This window comes from Anneissia japonica, unplaced genomic scaffold (genome assembly GCF_011630105.1).
Source record: "Anneissia japonica isolate Jap-2015-1 unplaced genomic scaffold, ASM1163010v1 scaffold287991_len637273_cov151, whole genome shotgun sequence".
NCBI classification, from domain to species: domain Eukaryota; kingdom Metazoa; phylum Echinodermata; class Crinoidea; order Comatulida; family Comatulidae; genus Anneissia; species Anneissia japonica.
The window spans coordinates 265887-290464 of NW_022692547.1; the positions used below are offsets into that span (position 1 = coordinate 265887).

Consider the following 24578-nt stretch of genomic DNA (forward strand, 5'->3'; position numbering starts at 1 on the left):
CCATTTACTTGATAGAAACCTTTCTCGGTGATTAACGTTAACAGATCCTTGGATAATTCAGTAAGTTCCATCTGATTATAAGCTTGTGTTAAATCTAACGTCGAGTATTTTTGGCCTCCCGCTAATTTTGATAAAATATCCTCTACGTTGATATTGGGAGGGGCCACTGGTTTCAAATTTGGATTAATAGTCATTTTGTAATTACCACAAATTCGGACACCCTCTCCTTAATGGCCACTATTGAACTAGCCCATTCTGTATGATTAACAGGTGTTAGTATTCCTTGTTCTACTAATAGATCGATTTCGTTGTTTACATGTTCTTTTAAGGCATACTGTAGGGTACACGATGACACTTACTAATAATTGGTGTAGCCTCATCTCTCAACTCAATATGAGCTTTAGTATGCTTAAGTTTGCCTAATTTACCATCAAACAGATTTTTATGATCATTTAGTATTTTGTTAACATAATGTAGGCTTTGAATTAATTCAGACCAATTTAACTGAATGTATTGCAACCAATCTCTACCAAATAACAATTGGTTAGTTTCTTTTACCACATACATATTCAATTTCTTACATTGGTTTTTATACTGCACATTTACAGTACATGTACCTAAGGGCTTAACACGTTCACCAGTAAAACTTTTAAAAAGAATACTAGACTCTGAAAGCGAAACATTGGTTAATTTACTATATACCCATTCAGGTACAACCGTATACTTAGCACCGGTATCAATCTCAAAATCAAATTTCTGTCCATTTAGTTCAAGTTCAACTTTTATTGGGTTAGACGCATTTGACGCACTGATCATTGAAGCCATTATTACACTGTTATTGTCTTGTTGTTCGTAGCCAAAGAGGCTGTTTATTCACTTCCGGTGTCATATTCAAATACTGTACGACAAGTTTCTGTAATGTGAATACTTATCAGGCCGGGTCGATGAATTGCAGGAGAGAAAAGTTGATGCGATCGTATTACATGATGGTGGAACGGTAAATCCCAACCAAGCATAAACACATAGAATTTGCACGAAACATGACCCTAATTTCAATTAATTATTGTCCTTATACTTTTTCGATTTTTTTAAGCGTAGCATTTTGCCTCATGATTATGGCGACGATAATTATTATAATAACCTCGACTTTATTCAGTGGAAAACCAGACTCGCGATTTTGAAAGTTCATACCTGTATATATTATTGTAACTGTTTAGGCCTAAGTAAGACTGAAGGTTGCTGTCACTGTTTGGCGTCTATAGATACAGATTGTAAATATAGTAGCATTAAGCATCTATTTGACAATAATAATTATTTCCATATTAAATTCACAAACAATTTTTAATACTTTCTTTTTAGAACCCGCTTCGCTTATAACAATAACAAACGATTATTTTTTTTTCGGGTCCTCGGGGAAGAGGATGACGTTCACAGAAAGAATGATACAGTACCACAATCACTGTTATGATTTTAGAATATGAACTTGTAAAATGAATATGTGCTATACAAATAACGGGTTTTCTTGAGCTTTGTATAGGCCTATATATATTTTTTTGCTGGAATTTCAACTGTAGAAAAGAAAGTCGCAGCATACGTCATTTGCCAAACTGCCCATGTGTAAGCTTTGTATCACATGGTATTTCCCCTTTCTATTATTATGCTTACAATGTGGTGCGTGATGTTGCATGCTAATGCTTCGCACAGAGGCTGTGAGTAGTAATGAGTTAGGCAAGGAAACCTACTGTACTTTTATTCAACAAATATAGTTCAACTGAATACAAAAATTTTACCTGTAAGCTGTAAAAAAAGCATCAAATAAAAATGTGATGGAACGATATCATTATAATATATCAAACTGCCTAAAAAAATTGTTGATAAAACTGAATTATCAAATCTGATTGGTTGGTATGATTTGTAGTATTTGAATTGGTCAAAAGGTGTTTTCTATAAAAATTGAAAAAAACATTTTGACAGATATCACCAAAATAGTTCAACTTTTCTTGATGCAATTTGAAATGTGATATGACATCATCCTACCAATAAATTTTACTTTACAGTTTCCTTAACAATTTATTTCTCAATGGGGTTTTTTTTCGCACAAGTCAGTTCGAATGAATATTGTGGTAGACAAGATGAATCGGATGCAATCAAAGCGAACTTGGCCGCGCCTCAGGTTCGGCTTACGTTCAGATATAAAGTTGGGTCGGCTCAGGGCCGGCTTAACATTTATTGACTGTTCACACTTAAAAAATGTCGAACCTGGGGTGGCCCTGGGCCGACGTACAGTAACTCTTAAGTATGATTGGGCTCTAAGTTAAGAAAGTGTTATTGCATTTGTAATATAATTTAAGGTTATTGCATTCTAATGTTCCTTTAAGCTTTGTTATTTTATATTCACTCTTTTGAAAAGCAATACAACATTTGAATGCCTGTGTCTAAATTTAGGATTATTTAATCAATACTGAAAATTCACAGGATAGGAAGGCAACATATTATGGAGAATCTTGTATACAAATATAAGGCTAATAGGCTCTGCATCAAAAAGTATTCTCCAATCCAGTACTTTTCTTTACTTCACTATTTAAAGTTTCATGATGCCCCACAGATAATTCTTCCTGCTCAACTATACATTATTTTTAATTGTTTTGCTCAGCTATTCTCTATTATTTTGTTGTCCTCTATTCTAGACTATTCTTATGTAAGCTCATTAAATTGTATATGTTCCTTAAATTCAATATGTAATATCATGTAGTAAACACTTTTCCAAGCAAGTTATTAGAAAACGATAAATATATTTACTCTACTATACTCTCTATTGTGTGTATACTGTAGTTCAGACTGTTGTAATGCAGATTAAAATGTAATATTTGAGTAAATTTACATATTCAGTGCTACAATTCTTCAACTTAGCTAAATTAGATAGAAGCTTTTTAAATACATTAACAAACTCTATACACTGTAGGAAAACAAAGATTTCAATAACATTATGAAAGTTAATTTATAAGAAATATTTCATATAGCAAGGTTTTTTATAATAGTGCAGGTGTACAGTCTTACAAAAGTCCTGTAATATACAGCTATTTAGGTGATTGTTTAACATTCATTTAAACATCATACTTTTGTTTCGGCAGCACTCGCAAATGCTCAGCTTAACACCTAATGCCTAACACAAACTATACATAGAAACATCAGTAAAACAAAGAACAGATTGTGATAAAAGCCATTATGATTAAAAGTTTCAAAAGAATTGTCATTGTTCATGTAGGTATCTTTGATAAGAATATATGGCTTGTATTACTTTTTGTTTCACACTATCTTAAACAGCATCAATTTATTTTCTTTTTAGTTCATTTTCAAATGCTACATTTTGCAAAATTGCTCAAGGTTGGTTGTGAATAGGTCTGTATGCTAAGAGAATAGTTGTAAGGGAAAAATAATGAATAGGGACCCAATAATTTAAATGCCTCAAAAACACAATAACACAGTATTTAATACTTTCCAGTACAGTTCCCTGATAATTTACAGTAATCTAATCTTCACAATGTTGAATTTTGTCTCTTAGTATTGATGTACACTGATCGTAAGTGAATCTATTTCTGCTAATGCGATTTTTCGGGGGAAGTGAGAGACAATTGAAATTGCAAATTGTTTTTTTTCATTAATAATTTGATGAATCACTTTAATGAAATTGCCATGATTGTCAAATAACTGCACTTTGCTTTCACTTGCTACAATAATGTTGTCCTCATCATCAACACTTACTCTGGTTGGTCTTATCACCATACCATCTTTATCTCCTCCACCAATAAGAATTTTGATGAATTGACCATCAATATCAAATAGTTGCAGTCTGTGATTGTCTCTTTCAGACACAATAAGATTTCCTTCTTTTGTGACAGCAACATCAGAAGGTCTATTCATTTGTCCTTCAAGACCACCCTTAGATCCAATGGATGACACCTTAAGAAGACTTTCTAAGCTGTATACCTGCACACAATTTGCAGTTTGATTAGCGACATACACTAAGTTTAAGTTTTCATTCATGTCAATACCAAGTGATAAACAATTCCTTTTTGGTGACTCTAAATTTATTGATTTGATTACTTGACCATCTTGTTTGCAAATCTGTATGTTTTGTTTACCGTAGTCATAAAACATCAGGTTATTGTTTCTCAATTTGCATATTTGATTAACCTTTGAAACTTCTGGTAATGTTATTGTACTTAATAAGGCTCCAGATTTTTCAAATTTTAAGACATAATTTGAGTTACACACAACTAAAAACCAACCATTTTCAGACATCACTAAATCTTTTATACTGCTACAACCCATAATATCTTTAGCTAGATAAACAGTTGCAGCACTGTATGAATACCTGGAATGTTTTATAATTTGTATTTGTATTGGAGATCCTTTTATTGGAGAATCACAAAGCTTGACATCCAATGTCAAATCTTTCATTGAGGACCCTTTCAAAAAATATTTCCCCTGAGATTTTACAATTTCTGCCTTGTATGTATAATCCATTTCTATTGGCTTTTTTAATAGGTGTACTGCACTCAGGTCATTTATATCTATTTCACATTTATGTCTTTGAGCAATTTCAACATAAAAACTTCCATAACATCTCACTGGATTTGCAGATACAATTTCAAAGATATTTGCATTTGGCTTTTCACTAACTGTACCTATTCCATTTTCCTTGAAAGAACTCACTATTTGATCTGTTCTTGAAGAAAAAAATATCTTGCCATCATCTCTAGGTTGTCTTTCTGGTAAGACAGCAATCTTTTGTTGCAGTTCTTGTATTGCCTGTTGGCATGTATGGAGGGTTGTTACTTTACCACTTTTCAATAATTTTGTGATGCAATCTTGTTTTTCTTCAACATCTGATATAGTTGATTTGAGTTCATCAATTTGGGAGTTATTTTTCTCGTCCTTTGCTTCACAGACATCTTTTAACTTATCTTCCAATGCTTTACCTGTTTCACTGACTAATTTAACCATTTCTTCTACAGTGGTGTTAATGTCTTTTATAATATCATTTCTCCTCTTACTAAGCTCAGAGGCATTGTCCATACATTTGCTTATTACTTCTTGAGCCTGTTGTTTATGGACTTCCACCTGAATCATCAAAGCATTTGATGATATTCTTAAACCTGAGAATGCATGAGATGCTCTGATTGTTTCATGTTGTCCATCATCTTCAGTGTGCTCAATATTAGCACACTTTTGACAAATTGGAGTTTTACAAACTTTGCAATAATATTCCAACTCTTTCTCATGCTGTGGACACATTGGCTGGTGCATTGCTTCTGTGGAAAGTAGCATAGCATTGATTGGCTGTAGTGTATGGTTCTTGAGTGCAGGAAATAATTCATGAGTAGTTTTGCAAGAAGTACACAAATACTGGTTACAATCCTCACAGTAGAAGTCTGCATTGCATTTACCACAACAGCACTTGATGTTGTTGTGATCTCTAATCAGGTTTTCTGATGTTTCCGCTTCAATGGTATTTGATGGTAGTTCTTGAAGTCCACCATCAGGAACAGAATGGATTTGGCGACAGCTTGGGCATTCCAGTTCACCCTTTTCTTTCAACCAGTTGTGAAGGCAACAAATGCAGAAGCTGTGTTTGCACTTTAGTATTTTTAATTCTTTAAATGTTTTTAGGCAAATTTGACATTTACCAGTATTTGTATCTTCAACGGATTCCTGCTGACTTTCAGCCATGTTGGAATTCTGATAAAAAGAAATTATAGAACTTTTTATTTTATAAAAAATGCATATAGTTGTTGAAATAGTCTAGTAGAAAACTAAAATTGTCCTTTACTATTTATACATTAATAAATTTGAATGCTATCAAATTGATGAGTAATCAAGGCTTTATGACCTACTGTATTTTACCGAAACATTTTATTCTCTTGCTTCATAGTTAGCATATGTTTTTATGCAACTCTTAGCAAAAACTTTTATCACCATCCTAATTTTTAGAGCAATTGAAAGCAATAGCCGTATTCGACTGGTCGTTCTTCGTTAAACCATGCCCACCTGCGCAGTGGTGAAATCCTACTTAACGAAGACGACTGTTGAATAAAAAAACTGGTAAAATACTCGACTAAACAAAATGGCTGCATAGTTACCGCGATACACGCTGCGTAATCAATTCTGCTTCGGATTGTGGCAGTATGGGTTTTTTTTGTAAAAAAATGTTTTCATCCAGTTTTTGAATTCTGTTAGCCTACAACTATTTTTTTACTTCAATATGGGTAAATATTGTAATTTTTATTTTCTGAAATTTAATCTAAATTATATTAACACAAATGACCAATCGGCAATATTTATTTTGGCTACGTGCATAACTTAACGCTGATTAACGCATTCTGGTTACGTTAATTTCGTTGTCTACAAAGTCTATTTTACAAACCAGTCGAATAAAAATAATACTCGCCGAAAATTTGTACTCAATTTAATGAACCAGTCGATTAAGCCCAATGTTTTTATATTTAAGTAAAATATATATGATTATATTGATATTTCAAATGACATACAATTGAAATAGGTTAATAATCTTTCCTGAAAAGTTCATTAATGCATCTTCTATATAATTTGCAATTTATTCAATATAATAAATTCCTCTTCTTTCCACAACACTATTTTCTGAATTAAATTGTTATTCTTGGTTGAAGGAAAAATAACATAACTTAGTTTGTCAACAATATGTGCTTTTAGTACAAAAAATATTAAATTTCCTTTAGCAAAATGTTGTTACTTTGTATCATGATTGTCTTTGCCCTCCTGTATAATGGTCTACAGTGATATAGACAACTAGATTCAAGTGGTAATTGAAGTTTGACTTACTTTCAATCCGAATATTTTGATATTTTGAAAATCCAAAAGGTTCGCTTTATTTAATCCTTAGTATCAGTACAGTATGTTTAATTCAAGTAGTCTGGTAAATATGGCTGCCTTTTAGAATGAGAATTGTTCACATCTTTATTTATTTTATGAATGTGTGTAGGTGATTGGACAAAGAATATCAATACAAAGAAACATAAAAGAAAGCATGGGTGATACCATTTTGATAAACAATGCTGGTTGATACCACTTTGTAACCAAGCCTCTTTTTACAGATTCCACTTCCACAATGTATCAAAGGGAGTTATACGACACATTGCTTTGTAAAATATTATCCATTCGGAACCAACAAAAGGTTGTGTTTTTTCTTTTAAGTGGTATATTAATGAGTTTATTGTAAATATTTGTTTTATTCAATTATCAATTTGTAAAAAAGTAAAATATTGAATATGTTTATTAATATTATTATTTGTTAGGACTTCAGTTCCTTTAAAACAATTTATGTAAATCAAAATTTTTAGTGAATTTGTCACTACAGTGTTATTCACTGTTCATTGTATAATAACTTCGCTCATATTTATTGTATATCTTTATGTTGTTTGATAAATGTTATGAAATTATGATGTGAAAATTATTAAGAACCATTGAATAAAGCATTATTATTCCCTATTGAAAATAATCCTTGCCCCATGGACATGCATGGTGTTTATTAAATTGTACTTAGGTCTACCAAGTATACCAGGTCTGCTGCTGTGGCTGGATAATCATTGGTAGCCAAAATAGTGCCGATGCTTCTTGTATGGAAGTGTTGGCACACACTCATTTTATGACTTCCTCAATCCCAGCATAGTCAGAAATGTTTGTACAGTAGCCTCATAAGGTTAGAATGTGTCTCCTTTATTTTAAGGGCTCTTTAAAATGACTGTACCAACTACAAGTTACGAGGTATATAACAAAAAATACTAATTTAATGTCTTCTCTTTAAAAAACAAAAACAAAACAATACAATGACCTCCATATGTAGTATCCTGTTAGTTAAGGCCCTAGGCATGATGTCCTGTACATGTATCCCAACCCCTAGCATATTTTGCTTCCTCTTTTCATGTACCATTAAAAATTAATTTACAAACCACAATAGATATATTAGCTAGAGTGTTAGATTCCATGAAGCATTCTCCATCCATTGTGTGTATTTACATATCTTCATATGTATCCATCATCATATGGAAAGGCTAAATATTTGAAGAAGGGCTTTGAAGTCATCCTGAAGGAGTTGCTGGAAGGGTGTCATATTGGCTCCCGGAGCCAGTTGAATGGATGTCCAGCTAACCTCACCAATCCATGATAATTCTATATGATAACCCTTTAATTAAAGACCAAACCCTGAGACTACCCCACATTTGGAAGTCCCGAAGGTGGTCTTAATTTGAGAGGGTACTGTAATTTAGATGATGACTCTCCTCATTAATTTCAAATAGATAAAATTTTGCATTATGCTAAGCTAAATTATATTTACATTTTATAAAACAACGTTTATCAATTGAATTTATGTGAATTTCATGCGAAACACGTTTTTTTATGCCAAATTTCACCACGAAATTCGACTGGCAGTGCCGGATTAACCATTAGGCAAATAAAGCACAAGCCTTTTGTGGGCCAGGCGAAAATGATGGGCCATCAAAAGTTGGACTGCAATATTATTTACACTCTATTTTCCGGTATTATTAGGCCAGAAAACTCCGAGACATTCTACTGTTAGAGTTGTGGCAGAGTATCGCTTCTCTCCGACACGAACGATTTTGTAGTCACGGTAGCTGGGGTTTTTACATTTCGTAATTATTACCATGGGGTCCATTCAATTAACATTTTTGGGCCATTTCCAAAATGTGCCTTGAGGCCAGACGATGCTTAATCCGGCACTGTCAACTGGGCTTGTGTATTTCATAAAAACATGTAAGGCTAAACCATTGCCTACACAGTAAAAGTTTTACTGACAACTCGCGATATTACTGTAATTTATTTATTTATTCAACTGAACATACACTTTTGTTTCAGCGGCACACACAAATTTGGTGCATACAATGTATGAAAGAGAGAAAGAAAAACAAATAAAAATAAGTGATTGTTAAAAAAAAATGTTATCCCCCATTTGAAAATGGACAGTTCTGAATCACCCAGTACTCTACTTGTTTACACACATGGTTCTGGGCCCTGCTCTCTGCACCCAAGGCTTGACCTCGAGATCTCTGCAGTTTTATTTGAAAAAGGACTGTACAGTAGTTTGATCAGTTAAATAATAAATCAAAACTGAAGCTCATGATTTGTTGTTAATATGAAAAGTTATTGTCTTTATCTAAATTTTACTAGTCAACCAAATATACATCTCTCGATTGTGAGTAACCACCTGTGCGCGAGGATAAAAAAAAGACAGGTAGACTACCTAGGTCTAGATTTGATTTTATATTAGGGCCAGAATGTAATGCCGCCTTCCCATGAAGTATGTTTGTGATTTGTAATGACAGTGAACCCCAGCACTATTTTAGAGTCTCGACGTAGTTCTATCTACAGAGCAGCGTACAAAGCGAATTCCAATGGAACTCGCATAGCGCATACCGCGCTCTGGACTTCCAGGCACGTTTTCATCATGTAATTTACAAATCTTCATATAAGCATAGAGAAAGTATAGCCACATGTACGTATAAGAAAGAATAGGAGCTGCATAATAACATTATTTGAACCGCCAGTATTTCTACGCACTCATGTGGGCCTGTTGACCGCTCTGTTAGTATAGTAGTAAACAATAGAAAATCGTTCAAACGATCAACAAGCGTCCAAACGATTCACCGTCGTTCAGCCGCAAGCCGTAATTCAAGCGTGTAGTAAATGAATATTCATATAGTGTGGTAATTAGAATGGTTGATTTCTCAGACTCGTTCGTGATAGGGTGTTGACCTAAACGCGTTTTTGCCATCTGGGATAATTTGGCGATCGCGCTTAATATAGCTATTTCTTCACTTCAAAGTTTATGTTTAATGGGATTTGGCAACTTTTTAGATACAAAAAATACACAGTAAGCACTTTGAGTTCAGCCAAGTAGAAAAGGTTTAATAAAAATAATTGCTTGAAATTGAACCTGAATTTCATTAATGCAACTTACATTTCACTTCCACAGGTCACACTATCAATAATCTTAAAGTTGCTGTAGTTAAGAAGGGTAATTTTGAAGAACAATCTAGATAGGGAAATTTGTGAACAGAAAATTATTAAGCAACTTGACTGTGTTAACTTGGGTTTAAACAAAAACTATGGCTTTCTTGCCCACTACGGGGAATGATTTCATTGTTATGTTAATACCTCCATTGTTTTTATTACAATTGCCTTTTGTTTTAGACCTTTTATATTCGATTGCATATTGCTCCTCTTATCATTCACCTGAAGAAGTGTACTGTGTACACGAAAGCTTGTGACAATACATATTTCAACTAGTCTATAAAGTGCTACCATTTTCTTATTGTTTGATAAATTGCTATAGTATTTTAAAACTTCATTTTCTCCTTTTCAATAACATATTTTCTGATTAAAATGTTCATTCTCATTGAATGAAATATAACAGATGGTGTTATAATAATTCGTATAAATTTTAGTAAAGATTGTCTCCACCTTCCTGTGTAATTTCCTGTAGTAATATTTGTCAAATATATTAAAGTGCTAATTGAAGTCCTCTGCTTTTCTTTGGAACCAGCTTCCTATTAATATACAGTAACTACTACTTCTAATCTCTGCAACTTTAAATCGCAAATTAAGACCATATTGTTCTCCGAGGGTATCACACCTGCATAGTGCACCTTTGAACTTTTTTGGAATTGGCGCCTTATAAATTCCTGATATCATTGTTATTATTATTAAATTATACTTGACATCCATCAGGTAGTCTCTGCTAATCATTAGTATCCAAAATATTGCCCTCTATAGAAGCCTCTTGTATGGAAGTATAGCACAGGCTCATTTTTTAACTTTCCCAATCTTTACATAAGTCAGAGATGTTTGTAGCCTAATGTTAAAATAGATCTCCATTATTTTAAGGGCTTTTTGAAGTAACTGTACCAAATATAAGTCACAAGGTAATTATCAGAAAATACTGATAATATCTTCTCTTTCAAGAAAAAAAACAAAAAAAAACTTTACATAGTATCTTGTTAAATAAGGTCAGTATGATTCATCCTATATGTGGATCCCAACTCCTTACACATTTGGCTCCTTCTCACAAGTACATACCATTAAAAATTTATTTAAGAACCACAATAGAAACACTGGCTAGTATTCTCCATCCATTGTGTGTATATCTTCATATTTATCCATCATCATGTGGAAAGGCTAAATATTTGAAGAAAGGCATTGAAGTCATCCTGAAGGAGTTGCTGGATGGGTGTCATTGGCTCCCGGAGCCACTTGAGTGGATGTCCAACTAACCTCACCAAACCATGGTTGTTGAGAGGGGATGGGGAATGGTTTGGTCACTGACAGCTTCAGATAGCATTTAAAAGATATAACATAAAACAAAATACATTAGAACCCTATTAAGGTGACACCTTCTAGGCCAAAAAGAGTATCCTCCTAATACCTTGAGTACTTTCTAAGTGGATAAGTACGCTTTATAAATCATATTTATTATTTATTATTATATGGGGGTTTGCTGTAGTGTTAAAAGATATCTCATTTGTTTTGTGGCTGAAAAAGTGTCCGCTTCATAAGGGTGTCCCATAGGACAGGTTCTACTGTATTTATTTTATTTGCAATTAGACAAAGTAAAAACAGACATCATTTAGGAAAAAAACAATTTATTTTTGTACTCTAGATCCTTATTTAAATTTTACTTTTATTCAAAATCCTTAGAAACAGAGATAAAATACAAAAAATACCCATTCACTTTAAAGGTATCAACACATCATAAACAAAGGCATCACAAAACACATTAACATACGTATGGAAATCAAACTAGTAAAATTCATCCAAACACAAAAACTTTTTTATGTTTTATGTCTCTGGTACTATTGTAACAATTAAATTCAAAGATGCTACTAATATAGTACATAGGCCTATGTTATTTTTACTATGTTAGATAATTCTTTGTCATGACAACTTTTTCTGGATATTTCTGTTATAATGCATTTCTGAAAAATCAGTATTTGGCCATAGTCCCTTTGTGCATACTGTAATACTGATACTACCGTTTAAAAGTAGAACCTAAATGTTAACTGATAATGGGGTAAATATGATCAAAAATTTGGTCAAAAATAATACTCTCAAAAACTTCTAAAGCACATCTAATTATATTTGCCTTGTTTGGTGAAACCCACAGGGAGACATATAAATATAGAACCAACATGTAAACAACATGAATTCACAGAAGTCTGGAACACATGGATGTGTAGATCATTTGATGATTATCATTGGTGGAACTGGATAGGGTTCATCGATTTATGGGAAAAAGAATACGTATGCAACTACTCAAATTTTTTCTATTTACTGTAATAAGAAGAGAAAAAATTTCCTTTTGCAAAATATAAAAATTGTCATAAAAGTTTTGTCCACACTATTTAATTTTCTTCAACAAAAACATGTTGTATGCTTATGTGGCAATTAAGACAAGCCAAGCAGTCACTCGTCGCAAATCGTGTTTCAGAGATAATGGCCAAAACATGCTGAAATGTCAAACTTTTTGGAATCTGTTTTATTGCACTAAACTAAACCTTTATATATAACATCATAATATGCTGTTGTTTTCCCTATTTTCAATGTTAAAACAACAATTTTTAACAATTAGATGATGGATGGTTTCTGCCTGAAATCATAAATTTTAGGGCTGATTTCTCAAATATTGTTCTTTAAACAGATGTAGGTTTGAATGCTTGTAACTTTATAAGGAAGTGTAGGATTTCAATAATTCTTTTATTATTTTATAGCTCTTATTTTCATCTTTATCCCGTATTAATATTTAAAAATCAATTTTTGCATTGAGTAGCTGGTTTGGCTTGTCCTAGCCACTTAGTCATAAGATGCCTATACAGTTAAGACGTCCATTTTACATTACCCCTTGAAAAAAAAAATTTGTAAACGAGATCGGGTGCCAGTTTGCAATAATTAGGCCTAGCTATCCCCTGCCATTGAGCGCCGATAGGCCGACGGCGGCCAAGCCTAGCACGAACTGACAGGGCAGCAGCATGGTCTACCGCGCTAGAGCCTAGCTGAATTTAGAGTACCTTCGATAAAAACCAAATTATTTTAATCGCTGGCATTTAATATTATTTCAACTTTTATTCAAACATCTGTATGTTTTATGGTCCTTTCTGTCGTTTTCTTTCTAGTTGATAGTTCACCGAATTGTGTTGTTTACATGCATTTTCGCGATCATATCTAGCATTTACGATGTCAAAAAGTTGTTGACCCCAACACTCTCATTCGTTATTGTAAACATGTGTGCCCAATCCGAAGGCACTTGCGTTGGTAGTTTGTTGTTATGGTTAGGCTTATTACATTAATTTAGTGATTATTATAACAGAAATAGAAGAAAATATCAAATATTAATAAATAAATAAATACAACAAACTTGATTTTATGAAGGAATATATACATTGTCACTTTGTAGAACGTGCGCAACCGGACATTTTTTACGGTAATAATTGCTCAATAATGACGTCATCAGGGGAGGGGGTGGGGTGGGCCAAGACCATTCATAAAAATTGACTTCATAAAATTGACGTTCATAAAATGGACGTTTTACTGTATATGGTCATGATGTGATGTTCCCATGACCCTATTTAGGCAAGTCACATGTTTTTGTCAAATAAGAATTGGTGATAGGTCTGGAAAGTTATTCAATTAAAAAATATTTTTCCTTTCCAGATTGACCCCAACCTTACTTTTCAGGTAAACAGGATGTTATATAACTTTCTTAATCTATTTTACCTACAGCTTTTATTTTAAATGCAATATCTTAAAATCTTGAAAACCACTTAAAATGTAATAACATTTTGTTGCAATTAAAAAGAAAAAACAATTCTAGATACTACCGAGAATCCCTAAAGTTACCAGACAGAATAAGATTTTCCTGCACAAAATATAATAATGATATTGTGTCAGGGAATGTTTTTTTTAGTCTAATTTAAAAATTGAAAGATGAAAATTTCTTAATATAACAATTGAAGCAATTCAAAGATGTATTTTTTCTCCCACACTTTTTTGAGATATAAATACAGATTCTATATTTTAAAATATGAGTACAGTAACTCCTTAGGATGACAGATGTAAGGCCATAATTGATTCTACTTTTCATACTTTTATGAGAATATAAAACTATAAAGAATGAAATATAAAATCAATTATTGCCCCAAGTCTGTCATTCTTCGGATTTACCATACTCATATTTTATTTGTGATTAATCAGTTGATCCTTTGGTTTATGCTATATTTTTTGCAAAACAAGTTTCCCTCTAATTAAGGACCACCTCCAATTAAAGACCACTTTTCTGTGGTTCAAAGTAAACAAACGTCTTTTATCTTTATTATTCTAATTAGAGACCAAAGCTGCCTAAAGCATATCAGCAGTCTTTTATTCATTCATTCACTGCCACCTGTAACTATTTACATCATTAACATGGATTATTAGACATTCCCTTTTCTTTTTTGCATATGATTATAGCATAAATAAATACAAATAATAATAATAATTTGCAATTTGTATAGTGCTTCCCGTTGGACCAACCTCGAGGCGCATATATAAACACATACCTAGGGATGTGCATGGCACACATCTAGATGTGTATAAGAGACAGCCACCACGGTGAAAAAATCAATTGTTCTATTGGCTGGAGTGAAATTATGCTACATTATGCTACGCCCCAAAAAATGGATATATACACGGCCATCGTGTATATAATAAAATTTATTATTATATCCACGCAATAACCTCCCAGCCTTCGTCAATTAGGCCTAGTTGGAACTAAAATATGTTTTTCTCTCTCATTATGGAAATGTCTACGCTATTTTTTTTTAATTCAAAATCATCATAAATTACTTAACTTCTAACATTATATACTGTACTATAATCATATCAGTTGTTTTTAAACACAATTATAATTCTTAACTATAACATTATTGGTGTAAATTTTGCCCAACCTGACGTGTAATAATGTAATGAATACTGTAATAGACATTTTGAGAACACTTTGCATTGTTCTCGGTTGGGACTCAAGTTCCGAAACCCATTTTTGTCGTGTATATATTGTATGGTACAACAAAGCAGCCTTTGTTTTTGGAATATTTTATTACCAATACAGTTTTTATAATTTTATTTAAAATTTCAAAGTCAACCTAAATTATGCTACATTATGCTACTTTTTGGTGAAATTATGCATAGCATAAATGAGGCATGTCATGGCGAAATGGTTAAGTTGTCGCACAGACCAGTATCGAGTAAATAAGCTATAAAATATGGGAGCTCAAAAAATGCCTAAAAATCCAAATTTGTTTTTCACTATTGATCAATAGTTTAATGTCTTATTAATCATGTACCAATGTATTAGTTCTGGAAGTGGTCAACAAATTGTTTATTTAATGTTATTTTGATAGTTCATTCTATTAAGCAATGTATGCACAAATAACTTTGAAAGGCAATTACTCAAAATCATGTTTATCTTGATTCTGAGAGAACTATACTTTCATTTTCCAATAACTTAGGCTTGAAATGTCCAATTTAAATGAATGACCCCTCATTTTAAAGATCACATACTCAGGTATCTGAAAATACCAATAACTTGAATTTCAAATTTTGCTACAACTTAACCATTTTGCCACAACATGCCTCAAATGCTAAATGCTACAGGAGTCTAAATTATGCTACAAAGCATAATTATGCTACGTGTGGCCACACTGCCCCCTCCCCACAAATATGTCCCCTCTTCCCAGTTGCCCTCAATCTCCTTCCATAGAAAATGGTCAAATCTAATAAATCACCTTTGTGAGCCAGCACCCCTCACCTAAATGTTGAGTTCCCTCCCCCATTTCAAGACTCCTAAATACGCCACTGCCTAAAACACACATACAGTAAGGATCATAGTACAGGGAACAACAGTTATCACATTTAAAAAAGACAGTATTTAACAATCACACTATAGAATGCGAACGGTTGGTGGTGATGCCTTTTTCTGAATGTCTAGCAGATTGTCATTAACAATGATCTTTTGCATCGTTCAACAAACGTCAACAAAACTTGTGCCTGACTCAGGACAAGGTGCCATTTAATACAGTTTATGTTCCACTATGTTTTTTTTTATTTTACTGGAATGTTACAATACAGAGTTATATCTAAAAATTGTAATCAAATAATCAGTCAATGAATAAACATTTTTAAAAGTCAATCTTGATGTCAACATAAAGAAACTTAATTTAACTTAATTAGAGTATGTGAGGCCATCTAGGCAGTGGCATATCTAAAATTCTTTAATGGGGGTTGTTGATGGGGGCGCGAAGGTAAATTGGGGGAGCTCGATGACCAGTTGAGGGGAACTCGCAAAATAAGGTTGTTAGGTTATTTTACGATACGATACAACTTTATTTCCATCAAAATTCAATAAAATACAATAAAGATACGGATGGAGGAGATACAACGAAAAGCAAACAGCCTGTAAAATGTTGTATCACCTTTACATAAAAATAGTTAAATAAATTTAGGACACAAACAAAGACAAACTCACACCCTCCCAGGATGGAAACATAGAAGTATGAAGTCAAGCAATTGGGAAAAATGCATAAAAAGAGATTTAGAAAGCAATGCAGGTAATGAATTTGTGTTCACAGTCAACTGTACAAATACATATTGTGAGTGTAGGCCTATATCGTACACATTAAGTTACAACAAAATACCTTAGGAGTCCGGAGGTATTGAATTATGTTTAAAGTGAACTAAATATGTGTACACTATTAATATATGCATATTAAAATAGACATTTGAGAATCCTTTTGAACTGCGCTAACGTATGAGCACATTTGGCATTGATAGGCAGATCATTCCATACCTGAAGACAACACAGTTTTAACCCTTTTAACTGGAATTAAGAAATCATCTTTGTTTTTGGTATTGTAGTTATGGTTTTCACGATGAGTATTAAAAAAATAATTAAGTTGTACATAGAAATAGCAATTTCACTTGTACACTTGTCAAAGATATTCAAAACATTATATTTAAGAAATAATTGTTTAGTTGGACACAGATACAACCTGTGTGGTATTGCTCTTAAGGCACGGTTTTGTAATAGAATCAATTTGTTTATATATATACTTTACTGGCATTTCCCCATAGAAGCAAACCATAATTTAAATACGGTAGAACCAATGAGCAGTACAGTTGATAGAGTGAAGCCTTTGGTAAAAATGTTTTGACTTTGTTAAGAACACCAATATTTCTAGAACATGATCTAGAAACATTCTCAATGTGTTTTTTCGATGTCAAGTTTTCGTCAATAGTTATTCCTGAAAAAGTAGCTTCATGGACTCTATTTATAATTTACACCCATCGAGATAAATATCACAATTAGTGCAGATATTTTTTGTCTGCAAAGGGGTACCCAGGTACATAAAGTGTTTTTTTTTTGCATTTAATGATAATTTGTTTGCCTTAAACCAATTACAGACTTCTTTAAACTCGTTATTAACCGTGTTACTTAAATACAGACACATTTTCATGTGAGTAAAATATAGTGATATCATCAGCTAATAAAATTGTAGTTTTAGCAATCTTGATGTGTGACGAATATCAGTCATGTAAAGAATAAAGAGTAATATGCCCATTTAATTTACATAGGAATCATTTTTAACTACTTGACCATGATTTTTTAGGGGGCGGGCGACTGGCGACCCCCCCCCCCCTACATATGCCACTGCATCTAGGTCTAATCTAAAGACTTAAGGAATGAGTTTATTGAGGTATCCTGAAGCAGGAGTAACTTAGTTCTGAAACACTTAGGATGCTTGTGCAAAATTGAAGGAGGGTTTTTGACAGAGCTGGTCACATTTGTGGTTCTTGATGTTATGCAGATAGTTCTAAAGTTGAAAGTATTTTATCATTGTGCTTTCTAATAATATTGCTGACACAAGTGTGTATATTTGTGTTCTGTATTCTATACTGTTTAATAGTCATGACACCTCTTTGTATACCAAACTTTGAATGTTTAAACTATGTCAAAGTATGTTGTATGAATGTAAATTGTCACATTGGCAGTAATAATTCTTACTCATTACTCTATCATGCTTAGCCAATTTTATGCCTACCATATAGTAGATTTTTTTCTTTGTCTGATTTTGATCTCAGGAAGTTCTTAAAACATTGAAATAAACCATAGCTTTAAGCTATGGATGGTGTATGTACTGTGTTATGTACCAATTGGTCTTGAAATTATCAGGGTTGTTTCCCATTACTAAGGATCTTCCAGGACCATAAATTAGATAATGATTTGTCCGATTACAAGTATTATTACATAGGAATTATCTCTATGCAATTTAAAATGAATAAAATGTTGTTTAGCAAAATACAAAACGGATATTCGGCTAGACACTTGCACCTACAGTATATAGAAGCCTATTTTTTCAATAATTGATTATATTGATCGTGATTGAATTTACGTTTGCTAATGCAAGTCTTCTAGGGAAATCAGAGACAATAGAAAATGCAAAGTCATTGGTTTTATCCTTTTCATTCTCATGAATCACTCTAAGAAACTTGCCACAATTGTTAAATAACTGTACTTTTCCCTTACATGCTACAATAATGTTGTCATCATAATCAACACTCACTCTTGTTGGATTTATCACCATACCATCTTCATTACCTCCATAAATAATAACCTTAATAAATTGACCATCAGAACAAAATAATTGCAATCTGTGATTGTCAGTGTCAGCTACAATGACATTCCCATTTTTTGTGACAGCAACATCAGAAGGTCCATTCATTTGTCCTTCAAGACCTCCTTTAGATCCAATGGTCTTTACCTTAATGTTGGTCTCCAAGTTGAATACCTTCACACAATTTGCAGCTTGATCAGCAACATACACCAAGTTTAAGTCTTCATCCACATCAATACCAGATAAACAACTCTCGGTTGCAAGACCTGTAGATTTCGTCGCAAGACAAGTTGTTATGGATTTGATCACACGACCATCTTGTTTAAATATTGTTATGTTGCTATTACCCCAGTCACAGAATATCAGGTTGTTGTTTTTTAATTTGCATATTCTTTTAACCTTTGATGTCGGTGATAATGTTATTGTACTCATAAAAGCTCCTGACATTTCAAACTTAAATACTTTATGTGTGTTACAAGCAACTAAAAACCAACCATTTCCAGATATCAGTAGATCTTTGATACCCCTGTCATATTCACTCTTTTCTCTCTCAACCATATACTCACCAAAATATTGTTTTTGTTTATATCTGATGCTTATTGCACCTGTAGATTGACCAACATTTTTAATACATCTTATGATTCCAACAGGCTCAACAACAATTTTAATTGGAGACCCCTTTATTGAAGCATTACAGAACATGACATTCAGTGTCACATCTTTATTTGAGTATCCTACTACGAAAAATTTCCCCTTATATCTAATAATTTTAGCGACACGCAGTTTTAATAATGATATTTTTCCATCTTCAAAGACTGCCAGGTCATTTATATTTACATCACATTCATATTTTTGTACTATTTCAACCTGAAAACGTTGGCAACTTGTCACAGTCATTGGATTTTCAGATACAATTTCAAAAATGTTTTCATTTGGCTTTTCACTAACACTACCTATTTTTAAAATGTTTTTCTTCATTATTACATCACATTCGGTTGGATAGAAGTAGATCTTCCCATCATCTTTAAGTTCTATCTTTGGCAAGACAGCAATCTTTTCTTGTAGTTCTTGAATTGCCTGTTGGCATGTTTGGAGGGCTGTTGCTTCATTGCTTTTCAATAATGTTGTGATGTAATTCTGTTTTTCTTCAACATCTGATATAATTGTTTTGAGTTCATCAATTTGAGAGGTACTTTGCTTGTGCTTTGCTTCACAGACATTTTCCAACTTCTCTTCCAACGCCTTTCTAGTGTCTTGGACTAATTTCAACATTTGACTTACACTGTAGTTTATGTGTCTTGTGATATCATTTCTTTGCTTATTTAGTTTGGAAGCATTTGCAATACATTTACTTATTCCTTCTTGAGTCTGCTGTTTGTGGAAGTCAGCCCGAACCATTAAAGCATTTGCTGTTACTCTGAAATCATTGAAAGCATCAGATGCACAGATAGGCTCATGTTGTCCCATATCTTCACTGTGATCTGTAATAGCACACTTGTGACAAATTAAAGTTTTATTAAAGTCCAACTCCTTCTCATGCTGTGGACAAAAAGGCTTTTGCATTGCTTCTGTGGAGGGTGTAACATTGATTGGCTGTATTGTGTGGTGCTTGAGTACTTGAAGTTTTTCATGAGTATTTTTGCAAGAAGTACACAAATACTGAGTACAGTCTTGGCAGTAAAAGTCTGCTCTGCGTTCACCACAACAACACTCCATGTCACTATGACCTCGATGCACGCTTTCTGCTGTTACAACTTCAGTTGTATTTGGTGGAAGTTCTTGAAGTCCACCCTCACTAACATCAGGATGGATTTGGCGGCAGTTTGGACATTCCAGCTCACCCTTTTTTGTCATCCAGTCTTGAAGGCAACAAAGGCAGAAGCTATGTTGACAATTTAACATTTTTAGTTCTTGGCACGTTTCCAGGCAAATTGAGCATTTATTTGAATTTTCCATTGATTGCTGCAACTCTTTTTCAGCCATCATTAAATTCTGAAAATATTTGAAGAACTGGGTAGTAAAACGAATAGATAAAGGTAATATTTGTTAAAATAGGATACTGTATTTTTAGGAACTGTGAATTCTTTTTTTTTCATGCTCAATTAATTGCAAAACTTTATTTACAAAAAATTATTAATATTTATACTGATATTATTGGGTAATCAAATGTCTGCATACAGTAGTGTCTAAACACGGGAATACTTTTAATGATTGGAAAGTGAGACTTGCTTTTCCACCAACTCTCACTTTCTAATCATTTAAGTATTTCCATTTTTGGACTCTGCTAGTATTTTAATCAGAAGCTAAAACAAACTGTGCAAACTGTGGCTGTCAATTTAATAGGTAAAAGTAAAGAGCAAAGGAACAAGTGGCCTAGTGGTAAGGCAGGGGCGCCGTTACTGCAGCCTTAACATCGGCGCTGTTTCTAGCTGCTCCTCGATCAGAGTTTGGTTGGTAAACTAAGTTTACTCAGATATAGACTTAAAAATGGAGGTCGAGTATATACATCTGGCTCATGTGCACTTTAAAGAGCCCATTGCATCTTTTGGAAGAGTAGGGGGTTATCCAGTCGTTGTGGAATGATGTGGACATGTACTGTAGCTACTATAAGCTCCTCTTTACGGCTGCTAGGTATAGTCATGGACCATGCCTGAGTTGTTTTCCTACTTTAATTTCACCTTTACCCTAAAATACTGTACATTACAAAATAAGTGAACCAAAGTACATATCAAATTGCAAGAAAAATAACAAGAAAACCTAAATCATTACCAAGTAATAGCAATAAGCAGCAGAGCCCCTATCACCCAAAAAGCATGTGCTTATCCCTTTACTGCAAACATTTAATATTATAAAAATATGTCTATTATGTTAATTAGGGTCTAGAAGCAAGGTGCAAACTCTGGCTGTCAATTTAATCCAGGTTGAATAAAGAATTACTGTAAGAGCTTCCTACATTAGTCAACATTGATTATAATAATAATAATAATAATAATAAACATAATATAAAGCACTTTTTCTGGTGTCTCACAGTGCTTTAGAGAATATTAAAGGACTTGAGTTGGTGGACAGATGTAGACTGAAGGATCAAACTATCACGTTAAATGAACATATGTATATACTTACATATAAATAATCAGTAAAAAAGAAGTATTTCAATTTAAATATATATAATAATATTGTTGATGTCATACCAAATTGTTGCTTGTTTCTCCTATATAAATTCCCATTCTATTATTATATCTCATGATCATTGATCTGAGGAATATACAGAAATAAAAAACAAACTATATTGCTATCCTGAACATTTTTACTAAATTTCCCTCCTTTTACAACATTGTAATGACAACTACAACTGAAAATAAGTAATGCCACACCCTATGTCTGTCTGTGTGACACAAAAAAGAAATATGCATAAAATTAACAACCAGAATAGAAAAAGAATACTTTTAAGCAAAAGAAATATGTAAAAATAGCAATTAAACAGAATAACAATGTTGAAGTTACAGCCATGGAAAAATCAGCATAATCTAGTTTAAAACTAGATTTAAACTCGTCACTGAGGACGAGTTTGGTGATCCGCCGCACTTTAACCCTCAGGAAGCGCGAGCGGTGTGGGATTGAAATGTTTTTAAATTCTCAAAATGGCCTAAAATATGCTCTACTTTCGTTTTTAAAATAGTGTAATTTTCAAAATTTGAAAAGATTTACTCTTGATGCCTGTGCACATGTTAATGGCACAAAAAGTTTACTCCTGATATGAATAGTATCAGGAACCCAAAATATGTAATAAAACGTAATTTCCAGCTTCAGTATGTGCAGTGCGCTTGGAAATGAGTGTACGGTGCACAAATTATGGAAAGTTTGGTAAAGCAGAAAATGTCCTGAAACGTGCTTTAAATTATTTTAAAAGTGATATTGAGAATTTCCAATTTTTACCGTACAAGCACGTCATGATGTGCACGTGGACCGTAATCCGTAATGGCACACAAAATTAAACCTTGCCAAGTGTAATTTAAAAACACCTGTTGGTTGGAAATGCCACACAAATTTTCCCTACATATGTACTATTATTTCAGTCTGATTGCGTCGAAATACAGTCTGCTGTCCTCTGTCATCAATGATTTTTGACAAATTTAAAGAAAGAGGGATGAGAAGGCTCTAAAAATTCATTCTTTTGACCATGATGACATCATCAAAATGAAAAATATAGGGACACTTCCAAAAGAGAATTGTCTCAGCTATAACATACTCACAGGTTGAAGATGATCGATCAAGAATAAGCGAGATACGTTCAAATGAGTGGAAAAATAATGATGTCATAAATAAAAATTCAGTTTTTTAAAATTCAGATGGCAATATGATGACGTCACAATGTCCGATCAGCCATAATGATCTATGAAATGATATCTACAACTCATGTGCTTTCAGAGTATGTAATAAAAATTGGGGTCACCTTTCATCCTAAGGAGCTATAACTGATTAAAAATATTCATGATTTTAAGCATATGTAAATTTTGATGCTCGCGTACGTGCATGCAAAGAAGCGCGAATGGAAAATTCAACCTTGACCTAAAGTTTATGCTCGCTTAATATGATTCAGAAATGACGAATGGTTAATATACTATTGGGTCATCAACATTTTGAGCAATGAAAAGATGAAGGGTGACTGAGCACATTGAAAATCTTATTGTGACTATTTCCAGGCCAAGCCAAATGTTCGCTGAAGTGGGCTTTTGAGATATCGTCCTAACAGCTAGATATTTGAAAGAAATGTAGAATTAAAAAAAAAGAAGAAAAAGATCTCCGACAATAACAAGAGGTGATCCGCTGGGGAAGCGGATCATCAAAAAAGATCCAGTACAATAACAAAAGGTGATCCGCTCGAGAAGCGGATCACCAAAAAGAAGAAAAAGATAAAGATGATGAACCTGACAATAACAAGAGGTGATCCGCTCGTGAAGTGGATCACCAATTATGTAACAAATCAACTGAACAAATATAACAATTATAGTCAACATAACAAAAAGTGTGAAGTATGATGATTGGAAATACATATTGTGCAAAAACTGAACTACAAATAACAACAGAAAATATACCACTTTCATAAATCAATTCATGTTGTCTTTTTATTCCCTGTGTAATTTCCTATTCTGGGTTTTTGCGTGCCAATTCGGTGGATACAAATTGGGTGTAGTATCATGAGCCTACAGTATTTATCATTATCTGTACATTTTAATAGACATGGAGCTTAGATGTTGTCATTTAGTTATCGTAAAGCAAATTTATACTTACGTAGAAGTTGATATTCTTTAAATCCAAATTGCAAGGTCCCACTAGTAACAATAATGTCTGGTAAATATGGCTGCCCTTAAGAAGTGGTAAATTCCTCAAAGTCTTTTTTCCCAGGTATCACTATCACGCCACACCTTCATGAATATTGAACTATTAATTATTAATCAACTTTATACTCAGTTGTTCAGCTATTAGTCTACTGTTATCCAATCGCTTTGCATCGTAAAGCAAATTTATACTTACGTAGAAGTTGATATTCTTTAAATCCAAATTGAAAGGTCCTACTAGTAACAATAATGTCTGGTAAATATGGCTGCCCTTAAGAAGTGGTAAATTCCTCAATGTCTTTTTTCCCTGGTATCACTATCACGCCACACCTTCATGAATATTGAACTATTAATTATTAATCAACTTATACTCAGTGGTTCAGCTATTAGTCTACTGTTATCCAATCGCTTTGCAGATCGTAAAGCTGTGTTAGCAATTTATATCAGGGCAATCCTAATCTTGTTTCCTGACTTGTGTTTTTTT

General features: G+C 33.1%; 2 protein-coding genes across 2 annotated transcripts; both read right to left on the reverse strand.

Moving 5' to 3' along the window:
* Positions 1–2923: 2923 nt before the first annotated feature.
* On the reverse strand, positions 2924–6966 carry LOC117100350 (E3 ubiquitin-protein ligase TRIM71-like). Its single transcript, XM_033240010.1, has 2 exons — positions 6862–6966; positions 2924–5742 (listed from the first exon to the last, which is right to left on the reverse strand). The coding sequence occupies exon 2, from the start codon at positions 5731–5733 to the stop codon at positions 3559–3561; it is 2175 nt and encodes a 724-aa protein (XP_033095901.1). The 5' UTR covers positions 5734–5742; positions 6862–6966; the 3' UTR covers positions 2924–3558.
* Positions 6967–18497: 11531 nt separating this feature from the next.
* Positions 18498–20318, reverse strand: LOC117100341 (tripartite motif-containing protein 2-like). The gene has a single exon (XM_033240000.1). The coding sequence runs from the start codon at positions 20316–20318 to the stop codon at positions 18498–18500; it is 1821 nt and encodes a 606-aa protein (XP_033095891.1).
* Positions 20319–24578: the final 4260 nt, after the last annotated feature.